An 18,922-nucleotide genomic window follows, 5' to 3' on the forward strand; every position below is an offset into this window, starting at 1 on the left:
GTGTAAAAATTTTCGGAGACACCGTTGATGGAATCTTTCGAGAAGTTGGAGATGGCGTTTATAAGTGGTCCATGTTTCACAAGCATATAGTAAGGTTGGTAGTACAATAGCTTTGTAAACAAGCATTTTGGTTTCCCTGCGAATGTCCTCAAACTTCACTTCAATCGGGAGAAAGCCGCACTCGCAGAGATCAGGCAATGCTGGATTTCGGCATCAATGCTGGCCCTTGTGGAAAGGTAGGAGGAGGTAGGTAGAAGTGATCAACATTTTCCAATGTTACACCACCGAGTTGGATTTGTGGTGCTGCAGAGGGGTTGTTTTGTACTTGCTGGTGCAGCACTTTGGTTTTTTTGGATGTTGAGTGATAGGCTAAGCTTTTCGTAAACTTCTGCAAAGATATTTAAGATGGTTTGGAGGTCATCCTCTGAGCGTGCGCACACTACGTTGTCATCAGCATACTGAAGCTCTATGACACGGTAACCTTACTTTTTGCTTTCAGCCTGCTCAGATTGAAGAGCTATCCATCTGTTCGATATATGATTTCTACTCCGGTGGGGAGTTTCCCGTCGACAAAGTGTAGGATCATGGCAATGAAAATAATGAATAGAGTTGGGGCAATAACACAACCCTGTTTACCTGATCCCCCTGTGAATGGTTCACTTTGAGAGCCATTGTTATCTGCGATTGTTGCTGTCATATTATCATGGAATGATGTTTACAAATTTATCTGGGCAGCCAATTTTCAGAAGGACAGTCCACAGGGCATTACGATTTACAGTGTCAAAAGCCTTTGTCAGGTCAATAAACGCCATATACAGGGGTTGGTTTTGCTCACTGCATGTTTCTTGAAGCTGTCATGTCCACTATCCCCCTAAAAGGTCAAAAACCATTTTGGGATTCAGGAAGGGTCACCTCAGATATTGTTACCAGACGGTTTGCTAAGATCCTTGCAGGAATTTTGCCGGCCGCAGCTGGGGTGGGCGTGTGCCAGAGGCAGAAGGACACCAGTCCAGCCCTTGCCACTGAAGTTGTAACTGCCACCAGAATGGCAACCAGATGTTTTGGTGCCCCCCCGGTCTCCGCCTGTATACAGGCTGTAGGACTCAACCGTGGTGGCTGGTGTAACAGTGGGAAGGAGAGGAGGCTGGCTATCTGTGATGGTAGAAGCAGGAATTAATTACAGGAAGGATCACAAAAGAGGCAAAACAGCTAAACAAAATGTATCCAAGAAACAATCACTACAAGCCAATTTTAAAACAATTCATTGGCCAACTGAAATCAGTTTAAATCAATATACATTGATTTAACAATACATCATATCAATGAATTGATTTTAAGCAATCATACCAGTCTCTCCCCTCCCCCGTTTACTGAAATTCATTCAACAGTCCACTGACACTCATGTGGATGCACACAGAGGAAATTGAGGGGTCAAGAGGAAAGGGCTGGACTCTGACCAGAAGTCCATGGGAAGTCCTCCACAAACAGGATTGGGGGGTGGGAGGAGAAAGAAAAGCCCGCAAGAAAACAAAAGGCACTTTAGAGGTATTTAATACTTAGCGCAGTCCTGGCAAGTTCAGTACAAAGGTATTGATGTGTAAATACAAGCCTTAGCAGTGAATGCCGAGAGCATCTTCAGGGATGCACTGATGAGCTAGAGGCAAGAATGTGAAAACTGTCAAAAAACTTTCAAAAGTTCCTAGGAAGCAACAAGTTCTTGCTGCTAGTTGGTGGTGCTCATCCCACCTGGGCCCAGGAGGCCAACACAGGAGGGCATGTTGGATTTTCAGAGTTCAGCATTTCTATGAATGACTTCAGGGTGGGGGAGAAGTTGAGGGAAGATGGACATGCTTTCAGTGATACCATCTGAATGGCTTCTTCCATGCCACTCCCCGGATCACAGACATGCAATTCAAACCATGCCCCACAGACTCCTGGTGTAAATAACTGGTTTCCTGAGAGAGATTCTGTCATCCGATCTGTGGAACTCTCTCTCTATGGTCAGTGTTATCAAGGGAAGCAACTGCATGTGCATATCTGTAAAACTGCAAATGTTTGTGTCAATAAAAGTAAATAGTTTAGTAAATGCTTTGGGAGTGCCTTTGTCTCTTATTCCATTTTACTTGACATGTTCATCTACTTACTGGCTTGCTCAGCATTTTTTTTCTTTCCAGCTGCCTTTCATGCTCTTTCCACACCGCTCCATATGATTTCAAGCCCCTTTCCCTGTCCAATTCTCAGCACCTAAAATTCTTCCTCAAAAGCATATTCTCTTGTCCTCCAGAAACTCATGCTCTCTGCAGCATTCCCCACCCTGCTCCTCCATTGCACTGCATTCCTGAACAAATTTACTTGAAAGTACATCTGAGAAAACATGATTTGGCTCTTACTGTGAAGTCCATTGAGAAGGACCTATTTAATCTACATTCTACACAAGATCTATGTCCTAGAATGGAGGACTACTGTTGCTAGATAATGTTGATCTAAGTGCTGAAATAATGTTAATACTAAAGGCATCGCTAGAAGAAAACCTTAGAGAGTAAAATTCTGGTCTGATGTAAGCACACTTTATTACCAAAATTAACTTCCAACAATTTCAAGAGCTGAGGCTCCCTCCCCCCAATAAATAATAGTTTGAGATCAATGGTTACACTCACAAAGAGCCTCTTAAAGTAACTGTGTACATACTGGGACCTTCTTGCACCCAAAAACATCTAAAACACTGTCAGAAGGTACAGTAATAGTGCACTGGTAGAACAAAAGGACAGACACTACCCATTTCAGAGGCAAGCTATGAAATGATGGTGACCAACACCTGAAGAGGGGAACAAATGAAAAGAGAAAAAAGAATGAGACTCTAGAGGAGGGCTGCATTTTAAATGGAAGCATTACAGACAAGGGCATGGCAAGAGCAAGCTGCTTCCTTCCAGATAGTACTGAAGGGAGCAATCAATACGATCAGGATTCCAATTCAGAAATGTTCGTCCAAAGTTGCAGCATAATTTCATCCATTTACATCAACCACAGAACTATTTTTTCAGTGATGGCAAACATGCTCCAGAATTGTGAGAAAGGCTGTCAATCGAATTACTGTCTTAAATACAAGCCACATATGTATGAAAGAACCTAAACACCAATGACACTATCATCTAGATAACTGAAGCCAGATGAAGCTCTCTGAAAAATATATCCCAATATTTTTCCATCTTCCCCCGAAGACCTAATGGGTACTCAAACATGTTTTTTAAATGGTCACTCTGCTTAGTTTCCTTTTAAAGAGAAAAGGACACATTGCATACAGCAGTCAAAAACTGCCTCGAGTAAGGAGACTTCAGGTAATTAAAAACAGAAAAAGCAACTTCAGAACCTCATTATAAAGGAACAAGAGTGTAATCTTTAGCGTGTAGTATCAGACTCCACTTTCTATGGAAAGACTACACCTTGTTCCCTGATCTGGGTACAATCCTTCCATGTCCTTTCAGACTTCAGTTTCTGTTCCACCCACGGCAACAGATGACTTTTCTCCACTGCTGCATTTAGAAGACATTACTGTTGGAGAGAAGCTGCCTTCCTCACAATAAAGCACAAGAATTTAAAACTGAATAAATAATATTGCTGTGCAGCTGGTTGATAATCAGGGGGAATCAAGTGATCTAAACCCTTGCTCCAGCAAAATACACATAAAGATGAAATGCAAAACTATGTTTTACCAGCATATTCCATAATAATGCATATATTGCAACATTCAACAGGACAAACATAATGTTGAAAGGTCTAGAAGTACACAGGATGCAATGAATGAGTGACTGGAGTTATCAGTTTTCCAGGAAAGCCACATAGTCAGTTAACCGGGCCAACTGCTGTTCATTGGGAATTGGTGGGACTGAAGCAGGTTCTGAAAATAATGCACAAAACGGGATGAAAATTAGAAGAAATAGGGAAAGAGAAACTGAGTAATACCCCCCCCCCCCCGCCACTGAAAAGCACAGAGAAGTCACATTTGAGGTGTCTGATCCATATTCAGTTAGGAGGCGCTAGTTTTGAATTGCCAAGTGCAATGGGTTTCCTCTTGAAGGCAGTGGATGGGTGCCCCAGTAAAGGGTCACCTGGAGAAAGGGAGGGAAAGGATCTCTTTGCCCTGTTGGGGGATTCACTCCTACATGGAAATCATGGCCCAAGTTCAAGTTATATTCTTGTCCCCAAGTCTTACATGATAGGTTCTGACACAATAAATTTATGTAATATAAATTACATAAATTAGATGGCATAGATATAAAATGAACTTGTGTGGTGCCTTGAAGACTAACAGTTGTATTCAACATAAAGGTAAAGGGACCCCTGACCATTAGGTCCAGTCGCGGACGACTCTGGGGTTGCGGCGCTCATCTCGCTTTATTGGCCAAGGGAGCCGGCGTACAGCTTCCGGGTCATGTGGCCAGCATGGTGCTTCTGGCGAACCAGAGCAGCACCTTCCTGCTGTAGCGATACCTATTTATCTACTTGAACTTTGACGTGCTTTTGAACTGCTAGGTTAGCAGGAGCTGGGGCCAAGCAATGGGAGCTCACCCCGTCGTGGGGATTCCAACCTCCGACCTTCTGATCGGCAAGCCCTAGGCTCTGTGGTTTAACCCACAGCGCCACCCGCGTCTCTATGTTACTTAGTGCTATGTATTCAACATAGCACTAAGTAATTGGTTCCGCCAACAAAAAGGATTTCTTGCTCCTGCAATGGAATGTCCCCCTCCCACTCTTCCCCCCCAAATCTGTTTGAGAAGTTCACCCAACCATCTGCAGCCGATCTGTGGAAGGCACAGGATGGGTGGGGGGAAAGTCCTGTTGAACTTGCAGCAGTTCTTGCACTGAGCAGATGAGGAAGGAGAAGGCCACCCAAACACATCTATTATGGCATATGCTTTTGTGGACCACAGTCCACTTCATCAGCAAGCAAACATACATATGACTAAGGCAGGCAGAGGGGAGTGAGGCCAGAGAGAATTACCTATAAGCAAAATAATCTACAGTCATCAACAAGGCAGTGTTGGTGATTACACAATTTTGTGTTATTGACAACAATACCTTGTTAACTGGCTACTGTGATTATTGCCCCTGCTTTTGCATTTCATTTCCCATCCTCACTTTCCTATACTTGTCTAACAATTATATGCTTGCCAATATAGGATTATACTTCCTGCACCTGAAAGAATATGTCATAATAAATTTGTTGGAGTATAATTTAGCTGGATGCAATCTGAGTAGACCTATTAAAATTAACAGACCTAAATTAGCTGCGCCCAGTAATTTCCATGGGCTTACTCTGGATAGGAACACTGGATCCAACCCATACCTTTTAACTGTGCTGTTTTTGCCATGGCAGACTACCACACTCTAGACATAACTCATGAATCAACACATACCTGATAACGGGTGAAATCTGTTGAATGAAGGCTCTTGGGGACCTGAAACAGAGATACAAAATGACATTTATAAATTGTTCAAGGATCACTGCACCAAGAATGAGTTTCTAGATGTACCTAATTTTACTGTGAAATCTTTTATAGAGCTATCCATTACTAAGTTGCTTACTTGCTACAGAGATTTTACTTGATTTGCACTAAAAGCACTGCATTCAGTGAATCCTTTCAAACTTCTCATTAAGACGTTCTTTTTCAGTAACTGACTATATCAGTTGAAGCAGAGTTTACCCTGAACTCAAGTATGGCATGTATCACACCTAGCATGACTGGAAGATACTAAAAATCAAATTGAGGTATTTTGCAATTTGGAAAAATTCCAAGCGCTGGGTCATTGAGGCATTTACAACATTAATTAAGTGCTGGTCAGAAATGATTTCCAAGACTATGAAAAACCAGCTACTAAAAATGCTGGTTTTTCTAAAAAGGCCCCTCTCCCATGGACTTCCACAAGGAGCCTGTTCCCTCTTGGCCTGGAGAAGGGGGCACTGGGTGTATTGTGAGGGCTACAGAGTTGTATTACTTGCTGCTTCTCAAAATTCTCTGTGGGCCGCATCCAGAGAACTAGAAAATGGAGTTATATTCACAGGAAATGGGAAATTTTAACAGATTTTCCCCCACCCAAAAAAATCACCTCCTGAGGGTTGAAAGATGCTCTGGAATGGAATGAGAGGTAATGCAGGAATCTCTATTGGGTAGCCAGCTCTTTCATTTGTAAGAGAGCGATTGTAAACCCAAGCCTGTGTGTGTTGGGGGACTAGCTTATTTGCTGTTAATTAATTTTTGTTGCATACTTGCTTAAGTTTTTGTGTGATGTAAGTATCACTACAGGAGCCAACATCGGCTGAAAAGAACACTGTAATTATTAACTGTTCTACAGCTATGCTCCATCTCTGCCAGATACTGTAAAATTGTTGTAGGTTCCTTTGTTCTGTGGGGAATTCATCTCAAGGAATTCCTGCTGTTGTTAAAAGAAGCTAAAACTTTTAAAAGAGCAGTTCTGTAAGATAACTCCCGTATCCCGAAGAACTATTCACCAATAAAAAACCCCAAACTGAGTTAAGTATTTATTATAAAGGTTAATAACTAGTTAAAGAGACAGCAAACAAGCCTTAGAGAAATTTTAGTTGGCTTGGACAGTATTTAGCAACTGATCAAACCTCACAACATGCCCTGTTTGTTCTTTATTCCATTAATGCAGAACATTAGATTCAGCAACCAAATTACAAACTAACATCTAAGTTAGTTGCAATTTCAAAATGGCAACTACAGTAAGTTTTCACTACACTTTATTTGCATCACACATGTAAGTTAAAGTAAACTGACAAACATATTCAACTGAGTCTCCAAAGCCAAGGCTAGCCGAGAGAAATTAAGGCACATTCTGTTTTCCTTTGCTTAAAAGCTTTACACCCGCTTGCTTAATTAAAGCTGTCTGTGCCCATGAGAAATAAACCAAGTCATATTTCTGACATTATGTTTCAGGAATACCCCTTGCTGTTTTTTAACTTTGAATTAAGTACTGGCATGCAAATGTTAATTATCCTTTTAAATTCATTTACACGAAAGGCAAGCAACAAAAAATGTACCCACCCACCCAGACACAAGGTCTTAATGGATCAAGAGCTCCACCTACCTGGCTTTTTAGGCATAACCATGCGAGTGGATGAATCTGCTTGCCAGCCCTGATCAAGAACACCTAAAACGTAATAATAATAATATAATTGATAACAACAGAATATTTGGAGACCAGGATTGATAAACAAGCAGCGTTTATATTTGTTGATATAGAAGAACCATAGAGTTGGAAGAGACCACAAGGGCTATCCAGTCCAACCCCCTGCCAAGCAGGAAACCAGAAGCTTTTGATAATATATCTTGGCAATTTATGAAGACAAATTTGGAATTACTGGGGTTAGGGAAAATGTTTTTGAGAGGTACTGATGCAATATATTTGGGACAAAGTGCAAAATTGATTGTGAATAATATATTAATGGAAAGTTTTAGCATAACGAAAGGAATAAGACAAGAGTGACCATTGTCTCCACTATTATTTATTATCATCCTGGAAGTCCTGACAAAAATTTGAGGGACGCTACCCTTGTGAAAGGGATGCAGGTGGCGCTGTGGCCACCGATCAGAAGGTTGGTGGTTCGAATCCCTGCGACAAGGTGAGCTCCTGTTGTTCAGTCCCTGCTCCTGCCAACCTAGCAGTTCAAAAGCACGAAGCACAAGTAGATACATAGGTACCGCTCCGGCGGGAAGCTAAACGGCGTTTCCGTGCGCTGCTCTGGTTCGCTAGAAGTGGCTTAGTCATGTTGGCCACATGACCCGGAAGCTGTACGCTGGCTCCCTCAGCCAGTAAAGCGAGGTGAGTTGTCTGTGACTGGACCTAACTGTCAGGGGTCCCTTTATCTTTTTACCCTTGTGAAAGGTATACGAATTGGTGAAAAGGAGCATAAATTGAAAGCCTTTGCAGATGACTTTGTCTTAACATTGAAAGAGCCACAAACCAGTGTAAGGGAAGCATTGAGAAAAACTGAAGAATTTGGGAGGTTGGCAGGTTTCAAGTTGAATAAAGGAAAGACTATAATGTTGGTGAAAAATATGAATAAAGAAAAAATAGATGAGTTGCAACAGGAATTTGGTATTATGGTGGTCAAAAAAGCTAAATACTTAGGAATTTGGTTGATCCCTAAAAATATCAATTTGTTCAATGATAATTATGTATCAATCTGGAAAGAAATTTAAAAGGATCTAGAAAATATAATAATAATAATAATAATAATAATAATAATTTATTGGCCAAGTACATTTTCCAAAATACTTGGAATTTGTTTCGGCTACATTGCAATGTAAACATACACACACTGTTCCACTCACAATACAAATAAGCAAAGAAACCCACCCATAATTGACCTCCCCTTCAGCTACACATCTACAAATTCAACAATTTAATGGCACAAGGGGAAAAACTGTTCCTGTGCCTGGCCGATTTTGTATATGAAGACCTGTAGCGACGTCCAGATGGGAATAAATCTAGCAGATGATGACCGGGATGTAAAGGATCTGCTGCAATTCTCTCTGCTCTCTTCTTAACTCTGGTAGCATAGATTGTCTCTATTGTAGGCAAGCTAGCACCAATTACCCTTTCTGCAATTCTTACAGCTCGTTGGAGCCTTTTCTTATCTGTCTTGGGAGGTAATACCAAGTAGTAATAGAATTACAGAGAACAGTTTCAATGATGCTTCTGTAAAATTGGATCAACACTTTCTGGGGCAATTTAAATTTCCTTAGTTGACGCAGAAAATACAACCTCTGGTGGACCTTTTTAATAATACTATTGATGTTGCTTGACCAATTTAACTTTTGAGAAATTATAGAGCCCAGGAACATAAAGGACTCTACTACTACAACCATGTTATCAATGATGGAAACTGGCGGCAGGACAGAAGAGTGCCTTCTGAAATCAATTACCATTTCAACTGTCTTTTGGGCATTTAGTACCAAATTATTTCTGGTGCACCACGAAACAAGATGGTCTACTTCCCGCCTATACAGTGGTATCTCTACTTACGAATTAATGCGTTCCGAACACACATTTGTAAGTCGAAAAAATTGTAAGTCGAATCCCATAGGAATGCATTGGGAGAAAAAAATCGTAAGTCGAAGCAACACTATCTAAAAATTCGTAGGTAGAAAAAAATCCAATCTAAACCGCATCCAAGATGGCGGACGGAGCTCCATTCGTAAGTAGAAACATTCGTAAGTAGAGGTACCACTGTATGCAGATTCATCCTCCTCCTGGATAAGCCCAATGACTGTTGTGTCATCAGCAAATTTCAAGATCTTAACTTGGAATAGATTAAATACGGTATGTCACTGTGGGGCAGAATTGCCACTATTAAGATGAATGTTCTACCCAAGATGTTATTTCTATTATCGAAATTTGCCTAGCAAGGGAAAAAATGAGAATAATGCTGGAAATGTAATGAAAAGGATGGAGATTTTTACCATATGTAGTGGACTTGTGATAAGGTGAAAACCTTTTGGGAAATGGTCTATAATGAGTTTAAAAAGATGTTAAAATATACCTTTCCCCCCCAAAACCGGAAGCATTCTTGCTTGGGTTGACGGGAGAAGAGATTGCTAAAGTAGACCAAAGACTGTTTATGTATGCTACCACTGCGGCAAGAATCTTGTTAGCCCAAAGATGGAAATTACAAGAATTACCAACAATTGAGGAATGGCAGACAAAGATGATGGGATATGCAGAACTGGCCAAAATGACTGAGGATTCGGAACCAAGGCGATCAGAAATTCCAGAAAGGTTGGAGTAAATTTACTGAATATTTAAGAGACTATTGTAAAAATCTGAAGACACTAACAGGATTGACATACTTCCTACAACATAGGGCAATAATTAGTCTCTGACCATAAACAATAGAAGGATTTTATATGTATTAAAGAAACAAATGTATTAAAGAAACAAATATTAGAAAGGCGTATACAATCTATGAGGAAACACAAAACCAGTTGAAGGGAGGGAACGAAGTCACAAGCTCGGCGGAGCAAATGTATTACATTGATTATTGTAATGTGGTTATATTTTTTGTTTTATTAATCAAAAGAATAAAATTTATATTAAAAAAGAACACCTAAAACGATTAAAATGAGATGCAAAATCATCAATGCCATACAGAACCTTCAACAAGGTAAATTCTATTCCCAAAATTCCCTTATCTTCTGTGCAAGAAGCATTCTTTTTTACTATGCTCCCATATACTTTTTTGCCATAATGAGAGCAAATAAAAATCCACTTGAAAGCCAAAAGCAAAATGGGAATAATATCTGTTCAGCAGTCAGATGCCATTAAAACAGTAATTAAGTCCATTAATTTCAATGGGTCTACCCTAAGTGTGACTTACGGTAGTTGGGCATCACTCTTTGAAAACCTACAACTTTTACTTTTATTTTGAAGCTCTTTCATCATATGCTTTAAAGGCAACTGTGACACTTCTTTGTTCTGGATCACTAAAGTTAAGTTTCTGTTACAGAAACCTTAGAAAGCTGCTGCCAATCAGTGCAGACAATGCAGAGCGAGATGGACCAGGGGTCTGACTGTGTATAAGGTAGCTTCCTATGGTGCAAAATTAAATTTCAAACTCTTATGCATCCTGTGAATTGATAAGCACACTTTCTAAGTATGCATGCATGCACAAATTTAGTTAAAACATAAACACACCCACCCTCTCTCCCTCACATACCCTGAGGCATATGCAACTCACATTTGTATTAGAATTTGTTCATCAGAATGTCTGTTGTGTGTAAGGAATGCCTATTCTATGTAATGGTTCTACATAAGAAACAGTAAATTATGTTGAAATCTGATATAAGTCTTGAACTGCAATTTCAATGCATACCCCCAGCATCCTTTATTCAAATACTTCTCAAAAACAGCCAACCCCTGAAGATGCATGATGAGACTAAGGGTGCTACTGGGAAAATAGCCTTTCTTTGCTTTTCTAGGCTGCAGGTGAAGGCATTCAACAAAACCTGGTAACCACAACCTATCTTTAGTAGACCAGTACAAAGTTACTCCAGGGTGTGAAACACCAAGCTTAATAACGTGTCTTTTACACTTACACTTACACACACACACACACACAGACACGTACCTTTCACTGCTTCTTCTATGGGAAGCCCAACAAAGGCTGCAAAGTCATCTGCACTTATTGAGGTATATGCTTGAGAGACCAGTCCAAATGCTCGCCGCCTAGTTGCATCTATTAGAGAGATAATTGGAAAGAATGTTGAGAATGAGTAAAAAAAAATGTTTTGCATAATGAATAAACTGGGTTTTTTTAAGAGCTTAATGCGTATGACAAAAGCATATCCCCATGGGAAAGTGGTTATACAAAGGCATTTTCAATGTACTGTACCCCAAAGCAACTGTTGCACACAGGAAACTGGTGAAGATGCAACATTCTAAAATATGCTGGCTAAGTACTCAACTTGGAGATAAGTAGTCTTGATAAGAAAACTAAGAGCCCCTGAAGAAACCAGCCTTCAGCCAAAACATTGTGCACTTTTCAGTATTTTAGAAGGACTCTAGGTCCAAAACCGGTTTCAAGTCCATATCATGATATTGATTTCATAATTTTTGACCTGGCAATATATCACAAATCATGATGTGTGTGTGTGCGTCCTATGCAAAAATCACAATGTGGGAAAAATCATAGTCAGTCAATCCTTCTCTCAACTCCTGTAGCCCCTTGTTAACTCTGCTGGCTCAGCTCTCCCCTGCCTCCTGCAGGCGGCAGAGAATCACAAGAGCAGGTACCTGTACCATCAAAAATCACAATGCGGGAAAAACTGTGAAGCCAGCCAATGCCTCTCCATAGCTCCATCCTTATTTCAGACATCATGATATTGTATATCATGATGTCTAGCTTGTGATATATTACGATGCTGAAAACCAGATACTGCCCAGCCCTCTGGGTTATATCTACCTATGGCATACTTATGACTTATATAAATCCACTGACTGCAATGGGACTACTATGAGTAAGATTTTATCAAGTACAACCCTCTATTCAGAGTTTGACTTTGATACCATTCTGAGGCTTCAATGGGAATACAGACAAGTTGTGCTACCTTAATTTACAGATCATCATGCAATACAAGTAAGAATGCTGTAAGAATGCTGTTCTGGGGAGTCTCCCAGTTCTCAGAAAGAGCTTTTTGGGGTTGCAGGGGGACTGGTAAAAACCAACTCTCTTCCTCTATGGGTAGACTTCCATCCACAGATAGCATCAATCCCACCCCTTTGAAACTCCCAAAATAAGTCAAACTGCTTCATCATAAATTATCACATGGCCAACCCCAAGTACTGTGTTACATCAAACTTGTACAGGAGACAAATCACCAGGCACTAAAATGCGATTATGCATACACTAACAGCCAAAGATTTTGAATCTATATTTGAACAGGACAAAACAGCCATTATAAATTTTGTGCTGATTTTGAGCAACCATTTGAAAGAACACACTTTCCACACCAAGTGAAAATGACTAGGGTTTTAGAAAGATGTACCTCTAAGTGCTTCCATGATTGGCTGAATAGATTCAGACCACTGATGTGCACCAATTGTTGTATAAATTCCAGGGAAATCTCTTTGCCAGATTCTCTGCCCCACTGACCAAATTGCACCAAGTTCAGGGTTTGCCTACAAAGAAAGGAAGAAAAATTATTTAGACGGACAAGTCACTAATCAGCAGATGAAGAGTCCACAACTATGGTAACTGGAATGACCAAGACCTCAGCTGTGGCGGCCATGAGAACCAAAAATCAGCATGTTCCCCTATTAGCAACTGAATTAGGTTGCCTCTGTTGCTGTGTCGCAAATTCTGCCCTACCATGCACTTGAGCAGGAAGCAGCATTTTTAAACCTCTTTTCTTTCCATCTGCTCTAGCACCCACTTCTGTGCTTGATTTTGACTGCTGCTGCTTTTTGTGTATCTTCAGTAGAATCCTCCTCTAGTTCCTTCCCCAGCCCTCTCACTTCCCACATTAAGCATCAAGTGAAGCACAGTGCCCTCCCCATCTGGCCTCTCAACATCCCACTCCAGAAAATCGGGGGGGGGGGGTCAGGAGATAATATGTATTGCATCAACTCTCTTGGCACTATCCTCCCAAAATTAATTAAAGCCCAACATGCAAGACTCTCTAGGCCACTCAATCAGTTAAAGTGATTCCACTTGTATGCAATTTGTGAAGAGTTTGGCTCTAAAGTAAAATGGTTCTACAGCAATTGTTATTTCTTCGTGGAGTGCCCATCCTAAGGATGTTAACATTCAACATCACTCCCAAGTTCTGTCAGCCACACTGAATTTTCATGTGCTAAATGCATGCTTAGAATCTAGAATCTCTTCAATTCCTATCAAGCAAAAGCAAAATTCCTCATGTGCTCTATAGTTTAAGAAGCTGCTGTGGAAAAAGAGGGACTGGGAGGTAAAACACATTTGCAGGAAAAATGAAACTTATTCTGCCTAATCCATGGCATACTCTAGAAATGAGTCTGAACTCAGACATGAAATATTCTGCATGCAGCACCTGAGATGTACAACCATAAATAGATAAAATACAAATCTATAAAATACAGAAAGTATATATTAAACAATAGCAAAGCACAACCTCAGCAGCAATAGAACATTTGTTCAGCAACCAGCAAATGTGTTGCTTTTTAGCTTTCACTTTTGGAAACACAACCCTAAAGTTATGCATGACACCTCTGTCCTTTAAAGTATTGAAAAGTACTTACAGACTTAATTGCAGGAGGGATTCTTTTCCACAAATACCGTGCATTGTTCCTAATAACAAAAAAGTGTCAATTTAAAGTATTTTTTAAATGATATTAACTGAAAACAAGTGCTTACTACTAGAAGACTATTAAAAGAGGCAAAAATTCAAAGAGAAGCAAGAAACATATTCCCAACAATGCAACACTTTTATATGAGCTGCAGATAACAATTCAAACAGATTTCACAAATTTTCTATTTTTATCTAGCAGCATGTTCACATATGGGGGCATGTTTAGTCCTTAGGCAGTCTGTACTATGTACAAGAGAAAACATTTTAGCATATAAAGGTTCGCTTCTAACACCAAGTACAAGGTTTGGAACACATCTCGATACTTCCTGTAAGCCACATGTGTGCACATAGGCTAAGCTGTGGTAGCACAGAATGTTCTGTTGCTCGGGTAGTTAAAACAATGTGTAGCCCAGTTTCTGTGACGTGAAAGTCACCTGTTTGGCTGGGATTATAACCTCACACAGGGACTGGCCAAAACTGGAAAGAGCAAAAAATGAAGAGAAGGTGTGGTAACACCCAGAGACAAGGAAGCTGAATGCAGAGGGTGGGCTAAGGGGTGAACTGAGACAGATGAACCTGAAGGATGGACAGGTAGAGAATGAGGCCCAAAGGAAAGAGCAGGGAGGCAGCAAACTGAAGTGCGAGTTCCTTGAAGAGGAGCCTCTGAAGGTCTAAAATGGTTCAGATCAGGAAAGGCTGTATGCTGGGTCAGAAGAGAAGCTTGTCGAGAAACAGGGGGTCTCAAGAAGTGCTCAAAGTAGTCAGGGGCCTGAAATGCAGACAGTGGGCAGAGCACAGCTGGAGGAGACATGAATCTCTAGAAAGCAGAAGATGGGCAAAAGTACACAGATGCAGCTGTGTGCAATGGGAAGGAGCAGGAGACATTTAGAGGGCTGGGGAAAGTGAGCAAGGAAGCTTGTGGTAACTAGGTCTAGAGCTGAGATATTGACAGGGGAACCCTGCCAAGTGTTGCTTCTGTTGCCTCTGAAGGATTGTGACTGACAACTATGAAGGTCAAAAAGCAAGGGTGAGTCGGTTCTCATACTGATTTGTCTTGAGCTGATGTTTAGTAAAGTGAGCTGTACCAGGTGGGGTGGGGTGGGAATCATGCTCACTTTGTAGAAACAAATATTGCTATCTGACTTAACAATCTTGCCCACTAAGGATCTGCAAAATTCAATTTAAAAAGTGCAGTATTTTAAAATCCCACTTATTCTTTTTTTTAAAAAAACACACATATTTTTATTAAAGATTTCTTGGTTTACAAAAGTATGTGCAGTCTCTTTTTTCAAGTTACATTTTCTATAGATTGGTTTCATTTGTTGAGACAGTGCTACATTAGGAAGAAAAGGGGGAAAGAGGTGGAGGTGGGGTTGGGTGGCGATGTTTCTATTTTACTTAATGTCTGTGTGGGGTTTTGTGTCAGTGTCGCTTGTGCAGGTTCTCTTTACTATTCACTTGTGTTCCTTTGGTGGTGAGAGAGGTTGGGGTTGGCTTGTTTGTGATTGGCTGTGGTGAACTTTGTTTTCATGTGTGAGTGGGGTTGGGCCTACAGGTAAATTTTGCAAAGTTGAAAGCTATGTGCTTCAACATGCCCCCTCACACCCAAAAAGAATTCGCCAACATCACCAAGATAAAACTTTGCCGCACCAATTTCAGACACCTAGGGGTACAAATAAACAGAAACCTCAACAAATTATACCTCCACAACTACAACCCCTTGTGGTGACAAATCAACAAAGACCTAAAGAGATGGAACAACACCAACTTCACTCTCTCAGACAAAATAACCATGATCAAAATTATCACCCTTCCAAATAGCCCACTGATTCTGAAGGGAAAAGTCAAAACATGTGCAATTCCCTCACTGAAAACAAGAGAACTTCAAAGTGCTTTACTATTGCTGTGCCACACTCTTGTTTAAAACAGTATCAATAAAGAATGTCAAGGAAAATTTTCTGTTTACCCAGGCATTTGAGGACTGAAAGATACCAGCAGTGGCAACCTTGGAATTAGTATCTATGATGTATCTGATTGCATTTAGATGTTGTTGTTTTTAATTGTATTGTTTCAACAGTTCTGATTATTGTTGCCATGTGTTCCTTTGGGAGGAAGTTGTGCGTGAGAGAGAAACAAAGCAAAACAAGCCTCCTTTTGTGCGCCCGTGTAAACTCTTCCAATTTCACAAGCAAAACAAAATAAAAAAATCCTTCCAGTAGCACCTTAGAGACCAACTAAGTTTGTCATAGGTATGAGCTTTCATGTGCATGCACACTGAAACAGAAGTTACCAGACCCTTATGTATAGTAAGAGGGTGGGGAGGGGTATTACTTCAGAAGGGTGGCGGGAAATGGCTGAAAGGAGTGGTAAACCTGTTGGTGACTGTTAACGACTGCAATTGGTCTTGCAGGAAAAAGCAAGGGCTGAGGTGCGAAAGAAAGCTTTATCATGTATAATGAGCCAGGTTCTTGCACTTAGTCAGAAAGAAGATGTCAGTCTGTACCTGTGCAAGTTTCTTAGTGAGGTTGATGGACTTCAAGAAATTACCCATCTCCACCTGCTATATGAAAGTACTGAAGAATTAAATAAATAAGTAAATCTCTGAGTGACCCTCTAGCAGCTGCTGCTTAAAAAGGACACACTTCTTCTCAAGTCCAGGTATTAGAGGTATATTGAAAATAATTTTTACTTACATGTCATTATGCAAAAGGTACAAAGCTAGGAGTTGCGCATAAACAGGTGGTGTTGCTATTCCTCCAGGGGCCTAAAAAATAAAAATAAAATCGATTTGCAGAATTAATGGCAACTGAGTGATTACATCATAGGAAGAACAGCATCTATTCCTGCCATTCCCCTCCCCCCCCCGCCCCCCGCATTGCATGGGAGGCTGTTTTAATCCCTTGATCCCAGCGGCTGCCTCTATGTTAACCAGTTCATGTCTCGGGTCCTTTGCCGTCTCTGTTTCGTCCCCCGAAGACAAACTGGCCCCAAGAGGAGCTTCACCTGCGTCTGGGCTGCGCAACTTCAGCTTGGGAATCTCCAAGGATGAGTTGGAGAGAGGCCTCGCCAAGGAGCCCCCAAAGGCTGAGAGGGAAGCAGGCCCGCCGGGAGAGCTCGGGCCCGGGGTGTGTGTGTGGAGGGGGCGCAGCCTCAGGCCCACACACCCCGCCCTCAAACCTCACCCCCCCCCCCCACACACCTCCAGCTCCTGAGTCTCGCACTGCTCCAGCAGCTTCCGATAGCCGAGGGCGCCGCTCGCCGCCGCCATCACCGCCACTGGCATCTTCGCGCCCGGCGCCGGCTCCAACCCAGGCCGGCAGGCGGGCGGTGGGACGGGTCCTCCAAGGAGCGCAGGCGGGCGCTCTCGCCGCTCTCCCTCGGCTTCCGCTTCCGGCCCAGAGAATTGACGTCACCCACGCCGAAGGGGGAAAGACGCCACAGAGATATGGAATCAAAGAAGCCTCTCGCAGCCTCCAACTCCCATCATCCCCGACGGGCGGCTCTCCTCGCCTGGGGATGACGGGAGCTGTAGTCCCAGCCCGGGACTCAGAAAGCCAAGAGGGGCCTACGGAATTGCTCTGACATGGAAGGCTGCTAAGACAACTTTGTGAGGCCTTTAGGGACAAAATTTGGTCCGATTCGGACAGAGCAAGTCCCCCGGGAGTGCCGGAACGCGGCCTGTTTCCTTTGTCCTGGCTTGGTTTGCAGCCTGAGGAGGGTGGACAAGAGGCAGCTGGAAGAAGGGTGGCTGAGCACCTGCTCTGCGCAGCCCTGTTTAGGGAAGCTTTTGATCTTTGATGTTTTGTTGTATTTTTAATATTTTGTTGGAAGCCGCCCAGAGTTACTGGGGAAACCCAGCCAGATGGATGGGGTATAAATTTATCACCATCATCATCATCAATCATCATTTATTAACCATCTTGGTTAATTGCCGGGAGAAATATCAACAACTTCAGATATGCTGATGACACAACCTTGATGCCTGGCATCCTCTGGTCCATGGGGGTCACGAAGAGTTGGACCCGACTAAATGCCTAAACAACAACAAACCATCTTGGCTTCTTAGAGCTAGCCATAGGGGGTTGGCTGGGTGGGTCTGGGGGTGGGAGGGGGCCTGAAAGAGATGGCAGTGAGCCCCATCCTTAAGAAGACTTCCCTGGACTCGGTGGTGTTAAACCCAGTGGCAAATATCCCCTTTCTAGGCAAGGTGCTTGAGAAGGTGGTGACTTCAGGAATGTCTGAGAAAAAGAGATTATTTGGACCCACTATTTTACAGCCTGGTTTCAGGTCTGGTCACACTACTGAAATTGGCTTGGTCACCCTGATTGAGGACATTTGTCAGGGGGGCTCTCTCCCTTAGAAGCAATTTCAGTTAAAAGGTAAATATTAGAGGTTATTGGGCCACCCAGTGCTTTTTTTTTCTTTTAAAAAAAGTTTATGGGTACTCTCATTTTCCTACTCATACTGGCCACCCAATGAGGCCAAACCTATATTCACTAAATGTTTAGGGGTATGTGTACCCCCAGAAAAAAACACCTATAAAGATTTATTAAAAGAGGCAGGAGACTAATTAAAATTGGGGAAAAATGAAGATATTAGAGAACTGTTAACAGATTGGCTTCAGTATCACCAATTATGTTGTTGAGGTTGACAAGAAGAAAAGTTTTGATACAATGAGATCGAGGTTTGAAATAGATCAGTTGGAAAATACGGTAATGTGAAAGTGTTATAAAAATGTACAAACAACTTTTAGAGTGGCATACAAAAGATGAAAAAGTTAAGGCAGTTATGATACATCGGGCTAGAGATTTTGGGTATAATATCCAATTTGCATCCTGTGAAAAGTTATGGAAAGAGGAAATAAAATTTACTGCATGATGTTTGTTGAAAGAAAATTATATGAAGATGATGTATCGTTGGTATCCTACACTGAGTAAAATTGCTAAAATGTATAAATCAAGTTCAAAATTATGTTGGAAATTAAAGATGTAAAGATAAAGGGAACTTTTTACCATATGTGGTGGACATAGAATCATAGAGTTGGAAGAGACCACAAGGGCCATCCAGTCTAACCCCCT

The 18,922-nt window shown here is 41.6% G+C and overlaps 1 protein-coding gene across 1 annotated transcript; it reads right to left on the minus strand.

The window, feature by feature from the left end:
• Nucleotides 1-2,545: 2,545 nt before the first annotated feature.
• On the minus strand, nt 2,546-17,241 carry COPS8 (COP9 signalosome subunit 8). Its single transcript, XM_035139231.3, has 8 exons — nt 17,044-17,241; nt 16,538-16,608; nt 13,795-13,843; nt 12,567-12,699; nt 11,150-11,257; nt 7,108-7,170; nt 5,415-5,456; nt 2,546-3,895 (listed from the first exon to the last, which is right to left on the minus strand). The coding sequence occupies exons 1-8, from the start codon at nt 17,125-17,127 to the stop codon at nt 3,816-3,818; spliced, it is 630 nt and encodes a 209-aa protein (XP_034995122.1). The 5' UTR covers nt 17,128-17,241; the 3' UTR covers nt 2,546-3,815.
• Nucleotides 17,242-18,922: the final 1,681 nt, after the last annotated feature.

Source organism: Zootoca vivipara, chromosome 1 (genome assembly GCF_965207765.1).
Source record: "Zootoca vivipara chromosome 1, rZooViv2.hap1.1, whole genome shotgun sequence".
Lineage (NCBI taxonomy): Eukaryota > Metazoa > Chordata > Lepidosauria > Squamata > Lacertidae > Zootoca > Zootoca vivipara.

What these genes read in the sequence shown, in the direction of transcription:
- COPS8 (XM_035139231.3), bottom strand. Translation starts at nt 17,127, where the DNA reads ATGCCAGTGGCGGTGATGGCGGCGGCGAGCGGCGCCCTCGGCTATCGG. An exon ending in CATAGAAGAAGCAGTGAAAG is followed by an intron (nt 7,171 to 11,149) that starts GTACGTGTCTGT and finishes ATTACGTTTTAG; the next exon opens with GTGTTCTTGATCAGGGCTGG. An exon ending in GGTTATGCCTAAAAAGCCAG is followed by an intron (nt 5,457 to 7,107) that starts GTAGGTGGAGCT and finishes TCTCTGTTTCAG; the next exon opens with GTCCCCAAGAGCCTTCATTC.